The sequence below is a fragment of the Vicia villosa genome, linkage group LG5 (genome assembly GCF_029867415.1).
Source record: "Vicia villosa cultivar HV-30 ecotype Madison, WI linkage group LG5, Vvil1.0, whole genome shotgun sequence".
NCBI lineage: Eukaryota > Viridiplantae > Streptophyta > Magnoliopsida > Fabales > Fabaceae > Vicia > Vicia villosa.
Genome location: NC_081184.1, coordinates 77,193,179 through 77,202,344, shown reverse-complemented (window position 1 = coordinate 77,202,344; position 9,166 = coordinate 77,193,179). Strand labels below are relative to the sequence as shown.

Genomic DNA, 9,166 nt, shown 5'->3' with positions numbered 1-9,166 from the left:
CAGAAATGCATCTCCGAAAACACCACTTTTTTAGTGTTTTCGGAGATGCATTTCCGAAATGTATAAAAATTAAAAAAATAATAATAATAACTTCGGAGATGCATCTCCGAAGCAGGGGTAATTTTGGGATTTCGCTGGGGGTGACCCCATAGGAAGGTGATTAAAGAAATTTTCATAATAAATATTTAAATGTTAAATTATTTTTCTTAAATTACAAAAAAAAATACTATTAATAATTTAATAAAATTTATTCACGGGAAGATAAAAGACTATATGATATATATATTTTTGGAAATTGTATCTAGAATTTTGTTTTAAAGTTAAATGAAACACATTTCATGTGGATATGTCATGCATTAATGGAAGCCTTTGATCATTAATCAAACACTTGCATCAGGTCGGTCAATAAATTATCATGAGGCTGGCATGATATGCATGCTATAGAAGCCCATTTTTCATGCTCTTTTTCCCTTTTTACATTTGAATAACAATAAAAAATAAAGAGGATCACGTTATTTTATTTATGAAACTCATTTTTTGTGTGTAAAATATTTATGTAACTGATTTATTCACGATTTTATTTATATATTCACGTTTAATTGACTCACATATTAATTAATTCAAAAATGGAATTTGCTTAACATTTTGTAAAAAAAAATCTTTAACATTAAAATAATAATTTAGTTTGCTTCAAGCACAAGTTCTACCTCGAATCCTCTTATAAATTTCATGTATTTTGAGAACTAAATTCATCAACATTCCTCTTCAATAGCCTTTTGCAATAATTAAAAAAATGGCAACAACACCAAACAAAATCATCTCGTTCACAATACTACTTTTCATAACCATCAATATAGCTAATGGTCAAGCTCAACCAAACCAATCAAGCTTGGTGTTCTACCTACAAGATGTTGGAAAAGGACCTAAGGCAACCGTTTCACCGGTTATAGGCATCAATGGCAAGGTTTGGTCATATAACACATTTGGAACAATATTTGTCGTTGATGATCCTGTTACAATAAGTCCTAACTCATATTCAACTCAAATTGGACGGGCTCAAGGTATAATTACGGTAACTGCTCAAGATGGTGCAAATGTGAACATAGTTTTGTCACTTGTGTTCAACAATGCGCAGTACGCTGGTAGCACTTTGGAAATTCAAGGTACAAGTCGTCAGCGTGATAATTTACGAGAGCTTGGTGTTGTTTCTGGAACAGGAAGGTTTCGATTCGCAAGGGGATTTGCTGTGTTTGAAACTATATCTTATGATCCTATCTATAGTCAATCTGTTATTAGGTTGACTGTAACCTTAGCAATACCTTGAAAATATATGTATTATTACATGGTTAATGCTTGTTAAAATTGAACATTATATCATATGAGTGTATGATGATACAAGCTTCAAATATGTATCAATAAAATAATATCTTAGAGCATTAAACCTTTATCCTATTAGTACTATTTTTTTATTGGTATTATTTTTTATTCCATGTCCAACTTGGATCCGAATAATAGAGATTAGTTAAAAATATTTAATGTCTTGTAGTTTTAAATTTCTAAATGTCACAATTTTAAACTCACCAGAAACAAATTCCGATGTGTTTAGCACTTCTAAATCTGAAATGAGTTGGTTTATTTGGTCATTCACATCATTTCTGAATAGGTTATCGTGCTTCGACATGCTCTTCTTTAAACTCTTCCTTGATGCACTTGTGTAAATATTAATGTGTTAGTTCAAGGTGTTTTGATGGGTGGAGTCTCTGTACTTTGAGGGTGGTACCTTTTTCACTTCTAGGTTAACGCGTGTTTCTTTTCTGAATTCTCCTTTTTTTCTTGGTCCTTTGTCGAGTCTGCTCACTTACTCTTTTACTAGATTCTCCCTTCACAGATCCTATTTTTAGATTGCTCTGTTTGCTGTTAGTTTCTCTTTATACTATATGTTTTTTCAACCCAAGATAATAGCCTGTTGAAGGTTTTTGGTGCTCTAATGCCGATGTTTCTACGATTTTGGTTCTCAGCTGGAGTCTAAGAGTGAGAAAATACCTTTTTATTTTGACATCATCACTTTTCACCAATACAACTTCTTTATTGAATCTTTCATGTACAATCTCAACGTCTCATCGCCCTAGGTTTTCCATAGAATTTGGTTGCCTTCAAGAAGTCATAAATGTGTATAAAAATGCCTCATGACAAGCATCATATCCATCAAATATCAAAGTTGTATAAGTCTTTTGTCTTTCATTACTGTATTGGTCATGGAGAAAGAATGTCACAACCACCACAACAACCTCATGTCGTACCAATTGAGAAACAATATGGATCAACATTCTTTGATAGAATGGATCCAAAATTGAAATTATTTTTTCCATATATTTGGGATGTTAATGATGCATACCACAAAGGTATGCTTTTTATTAATTAATCAAGGGTTAATAGTAGTTTACCCCCTGTAATATGAGCGTGTTTCGGTTTACCCCCCCCCCCCCACCGTTGCCAAAGGTTGGTTTTGGCAACGGTTTTTTTGAAAAAACCGTTGCCAAAAGGTAGGGAGGGGGGAAAGGCAAAATTCGCTAACATTACAGGGGGTGAACTACTATTAACCCATTAATCAATGAACATGTTGTAGTTGAGAATGCAGGAACCACAAACTCCACACGAGCCAATACCTACTCATGAGGACTTCATCATCTACCTTCAATGGCCTAAAAATTGGCCATTTTATTTTGAGTTTAGAAGTGGTGATGCTAGCGGTAGTAGGCCTACAAATTGCTTTAAAGATATTTGTCTACAGATGGTTGATCAGTTAATGGTCTGTGAAGCTAAATGCATGAGAATTTAAAAAATTAGGTTAATGACAAAGGTCAAGAACAAATTAAATAAAAAAATGTTTTACTCTTTTAAATGCTTTATTCATGATTAATGTTTTGATTATTTGTGGAATATATCATGACTGTTACCTAGTTGCTTACAAAAATGTTAAGGTTTACTACATTCTAGTGAAAACATGTTAATGTAAGTCAAGAATCACAAGTCTAACAAAGTGAAGTTTGTTCAACCTCTTGTTTTACATAAATAATGAGAGTGGACATGCATGTTAACTATGAAAATTTTGCATAATTCTTGCTATTACTTTATATATTTGAAGTCATTGATATGATCAATGCATTGTTTGATTTAGTGAAAAACTACATGACCAAAAACCATACCTTATTAGGGTGTGATCCTTTAAGCCTAAATTTAAAAAATTTCAAATGTTACCACCTTTCACCAATTTATAAGAAAACAATGTTCACCACTTTGTCTTAAGAATAGAAGAGCGCATAAAAATACTAAGGTATTTCAAAAACAAAGGTAGGGAGAAAAGAAAATGTTGGAAAAATTAACTTCAAGCAGTAATGGTAAAAAGATAAGAAAAGAATATGTTTTGACAAAAAAAAAAAGAAAAAGAAATCAAATGTCAAAACATACAAACTAAAAAATCACCAAAATAAATTATTATAAAGAACGGAATTAAAGAAAGAGACCTTTTGAAAAATAAAATATTTAGCAATAAGATGTTGTTCTCATATCTTTAGGATTTTCGAATCCAAAGAAAAATAAATATTTTTTGTAAGCCCAGCCATGTTACCAAAAAAAATACCTTAGTGATTCATAACTACTAATCTATCTTTTGATATTGCTTAGATAAAATGAAAAATGTTTCTATGATTTGTGAATTGTGTTATTATGATAGAAAAACTAATCATTGAAGCTTACTCGGTGAGACCATGATTTTAATGATTAATTGACTGTTGATTTACACATCTTTTAAAATCTTACTTTAGTCAAGAAAGTAGTTTATCTTCAGGCTAAGATTTGTGAATATTTATGATGTTGATCATAAACTTGCATTAGAAAGAATAACATGTCATAAAGCAAATATGTTTCATAAATGTTCTTGATGTAGTCATTAAACCTATCATGAAACATGAATTTCAAAATATTTGAATTGCTTGATGGATTTTGTTTGAGAACAAACAAAAAGATAAGTTGGAGAGAGTTGATAAGTTCAAAAATTAATAAAATATGTAGGCACTTTCACACTTTCTAACCGTTATAATTTAGATTACTAATTGTTACTAATTTCTATTAACCTTTAATAATTATTTTTTTTAACAATTCAACTATCTAGCCACTATTAGAAAATGCCACCATACTTACAAAATTACCCTTTCACACTTTAAAAATTACACTACAAAAAGGATATTTTTGTCTTATCATAAACTTTGATTTATTCCAACCACCGCACCATTTCTCATCTTGCCACATGTATTACCCAATGGACATTAGAACAATTACAACATATCTTTTGTTTTGTCAGGAAACCAAAGTTTGGGTACTTTCACACACTTCTAAGAACTTGCTTTTGCTCTCTCTCTCTCTCTCTCTCTCTCTCTCTCTCTCTCTCACACACACAAAGCTCACTCTCTCTCTCTCTCTCTCTCTCTCTGTGAAAAACCCAGGTATGTCTCTCTAAGTTCCTTCGTTTTTCTCATGTGTTTTGTCATTATTGTCATCCTTTGCTTGCATGTTGAAGCCTTCTTTAAGCTATCTGGTCATTTTCTTTAGGAATCAGGTTGAAGCTTTTGCATTGTTATCGTTTTTGTTACACATTGAGTTTTCATGACTTTTCGTTGAACATTGTTTTGTTTGGTTTCAGGTTGAAGCTTTCGTATTGTTTTTCGTTTTTGCTACATATTGAGTTTTCTTGAGTTTTCGTTGAACATTGTTTTATTTGGTTTCACGTTTCTCTTACTGGCTTTGCTTCAACTTCTTTTTTAAAGGTTTCATTTTCAACTTCATTTTCTTGAGTTTTCAATGAACTTCACTTTGTTTGGTTTAACCGTTCTGTTTAATGGACATCGTTTTTTATGAACATTATTTTGAACCTTTTCTTGTAGCCTTTGTTATGAACATCATTTTGTGAGGTTTAACCGTTTTGATACATTACATGAAGCATCGTTTTTATGAACATTTTTTTATGAACATCATTCTGTTATATTCTTTCCATGTTAAAGATTTTTTGTTAGTTACCTTGCTTTAGCTTATAGTCCAAAGGTTCCAACTTTAAGTGCCATCGCACATCTATTACATGCATGTTGCCACTGCTTTGCAAACATTACATTATTAAAGGCTGCTTTTTTCATGGGTCATTTATGCAGGATGTCGAGGCCTCCCATTTTTGTGAATGACTTGGAAATAGGAAGCCATGTTTGGAAAATGGGAGTCCGGGTCACTGATTTGTGGACTGTCAAAGAGAGAAATGTCCAGTTACACGTGGAGGTAATCATTCAAGATGCTAAGGTGGTAAAGATATATCCATCTCCAATTGATTATCATATTTGTTGATTACTTTATTTTTACACTTTTCATTATTCATCATGCGATTGTTCAATATACCTTTGTTAGGGTCAACAAATTCAAGTTGTTACACGTTCGAGAAAATTCAACCATTGGATGCAGGTGTTGATCGAACATGATACATATACATTGTATAATGGTGAGCCTTTGAAAAATTATATCCAATTAAAGGCATGCAACAACGCTCTAAAACTTCTGTTCAACAATGCAACCACACTTTATAAGAATCCGCAACAAAACATACCTCCTCATAAATTTGCTTTCAAGCCTATACCTGATTTTCTTTGTGGAAGTTTCAAGCATGATATGTTGTATGGTAAGTTAAGCTACTCTTTTTCACATTCTATCAATGTGTTAATTCATGGGAGGCCACCTCATATGTTTGTTTCTTTGCTGTTTTACTAGATGTCATAGGAATATTACATGAAGTCATTTGAAAGCAAACCGCTAGCAACAACAAAAAGGCTTGTGCTAACATTGCACTCAGTGACTTTCACGGTAACATCATCGAAGCAGCTCTCTGGGATTCTTTTGATTCAAAACTATTTGACTTCCTCAACTCAAATTCAAATGGCACCCCTGCCATTATTGTGCTAACCCATGCTTGGTGCAAACCGAGTGCAGGTAAGCCGTTGTGTTGTTCGTCCTTCACGTTCATAAATTGGTAATGATTTTTTTTTCTACCTCTGATCGTGCATACATTTTTATTTAATCTTTTGTACCGTCTTACAATTACAAGCAAACCAACTTTTTTCAAATGCATGGAATGGAAGTAAACTACTCATCAACTATGATCATCCACAAGTTAACAATTACAAAACTAAGTAACATCCTTTTACTGTTAATATCATTTCATACAGTTTTCTATTAATTAATTAAGATCATAAGATTTACAACCTTTCAGGTTAGGCGATTATAAACCATGCCCGCTGATTTCTCAAAGTGTGTCGCAAACATCTGAATATGATAAGTTTTAGACCAACTCTAGGGAATTCAAGACCATTGCTAAGATTAAGGGACAACATTAGGTTTCTTTATTGATTGCTTGCATATAATTAATTGAATAATATTCATGTTATATACTTCTATATATTGTTAACGTCTTCCTTTGTTCATGACAAGGATTGTTTCTGCACGACCATTGGCACTACTGTGAGGTTCAAGACTGCACAATTTGGATGGTACTTGAAAATTCTAGTAACACACGATGGATGTCGTATCGGATGTTATAATATCCACTTTAGAACAAATTATAAAATTTACGTTGAAAGTAAACAAAAACAGTAAAGAACAAAGATGATTGTTTACCCAGTTCGGTGTGCAACAACACCTACTCTGGGGGCTACCAAGCCAGGGAGGAAATCCACTATAAGCAGTATTAATTCAGAGCTAAACTCCCCCGTTTACAACTCTTCACTTAAGACCTACCCAATGCAATTTCAATCTAGTGCTAGACCTGAGTTCCCACTCACCCCCCCTCAATCACAGCAGTGATAACAACAATGACAAATAAAAAGAATGAAGACACACTTCAAACTAATCTTGATTTTGCTTACAAGCTTCAATCAAGAGACACAACACTCATTCTTAAAAGCTTAGAGTGACAAAAACCATTACAGCTCAAAAACACCCTATTCCAATACAATCATCAAATAGACAATTGTTTGGAGTACAATTAACACTAACACAAAACACGTGAACACAAAAACAATGGAAACACAGAATTTTCACGTTAAAACCTTTGCCTCTGAAAGTAGGATTTGCAATCTTCTTATAGGAAGCAGCACTTGGGCCTTGGGCCTTCCAAACATAAATTATGGTTAACCAAGTTAACCTAATTTCCACATCATCAGGGTGTTCACATATGCTGTAGTATGAGATATTTTAGCACAAATCATACAACATAAAATATAAATTTCCTAAATTGTAGCCTGAGATAAATAAGGAAACATAACAACTAAAATGTAACAGCTACTGGTGTCAAATACTGATGTCATGACATCGAGCATGACATCCAACGAAAACCTGTATTAGCTCAACCATGCAATCCTGCACAATTCCACACACAATGTGTCAGGACATTAGTCAAGACATCACACACACACACACAGGAATGTTTTACCATAAAATGCAGCCAATTTAAAAGGATCTACAGTACTATAATTGTTGCTCAGGATGCAGCAGGGCAGTAAAAGATCCAGAACTACCATTTCACTGCAACTGTGGTGGACCCAATAATATTGAAGTCACAAAGTAATCATATCAACTTCATTTTGTGATTGCTTACTCAATAATATATATGCAGGTCATTACTTGGGAGTCATTTTGTCTCTATTCTTTTTGTAGATACAAACTTGAGATTGATGTTGAGCACAACGGCCATGTTTGTACCTTCATGTTTTGGGACAAAGACTGTGTTCCAATTGTTGGGATGATTGCTGCCAGGTTGAGGGCTATAATGAAAGAGGTTTGTCTTCTAATTTGATTCCTCATTTTTTCATGTTAAGTGCAAAACTATAATGTTCTTTTTTTGTTATTTAGGCTGGTAAAGATCACCCACAAATATATCCTACTTACCTTGATGTTATTCTGAAGAAAAAGCCGGCTTTCCGTGTGAAGTACACCTCAAACTTTGGACAGTGCTCCATTGTCATGATTAATTCTGATGAACAAGTTTACAAACGAATTGACGAAATCTTTAACCCAAACGAGGTAAACATTATATAAGTAGTACCTTAAAATATTAGCATACAAGTATTTTTAACATGCTTACCTATATACTTGCAGCATACTTCAAATGTCCAAGGAACACAAAATACAAATTTGGCTCCCATTCTAACTCCGACGGTTGCCACTGTGGAAATAGCTAAGGTTCCTGAAATGCCCTCTCAAAGTTTTGTGGCTGCCCAAACCAATCCTCCACTATCGATATCTCCAATTAACCTGAATAAGGCCGGTGCACCATTTTTTATTCTTCTGTCCAAATTCTATGTTTTTACAATTACAATGGTTGGCTTTTTCAATTTTGTAGTATACTTATAATGTGTTTTGTATTATTAGATACTTGCTACTAAATTTACAATGTCTGAAACTAGCTCTACTAACACGCCATCGAAGAGGGACGCTGATGCCATAGGAAGCGAGGAATCTTCTCCGATCCAATATCTAACACCCAAGAAATCTGCCACCAAAGTCAAACATATGAAGAAGGAGTGAAGTTGTTCATCACATGTGTCTACTATATAGAGCTTATCAGACTTTTTGTCTCACCTTATCTTTTGAGATTTACATCACTTTTGTTATTTATTTAAGTTGTTGTCCAGACATGTGTCTTATCCTTTTTAATTTTCTTTTGATCTTCATCTGCTATGGATGATGAGATTATTACTCTGAGTAGTGTTGTTTGAAGTAATGATACATTCTATCCAATTAAATTAAACTTGATATTTGAATTGCAGAATGCTTATTGAATATCACTTGAATGCCAATTTAATCTATCTAATGTATCCAATATATACCATTTCAATAGCATATTGCAGAGTACTTATAGATGTTGTTCAGCAAATGAAATCCCTTTATAAATTGAATATCCCTTTTAATTTTCTTTACTAAATGAATTCCTTTAAGCTGGAGTCGTTCTTACCATATTAAAAAAGATAACATTATCTGGTTTAAACTATTAACTTGATTAAAGATGCAATTGGTTTAACTATAGATTATAAATGCTAAATGCAATTAGTTTAAAATAATAACTTTATTAAAACAT

General features: G+C 32.9%; 1 protein-coding gene across 1 annotated transcript; it reads left to right on the top strand.

Moving 5' to 3' along the window:
- The first annotated feature begins 769 nt into the window (after nucleotides 1–769).
- LOC131606770 (pterocarpan synthase 1-like) lies at nucleotides 770–1,461 on the top strand. The gene has a single exon (XM_058878906.1). The coding sequence runs from the start codon at nucleotides 794–796 to the stop codon at nucleotides 1,322–1,324; it is 531 nt and encodes a 176-aa protein (XP_058734889.1). The 5' UTR covers nucleotides 770–793; the 3' UTR covers nucleotides 1,325–1,461.
- The last annotated feature ends 7,705 nt before the right edge of the window (nucleotides 1,462–9,166 follow it).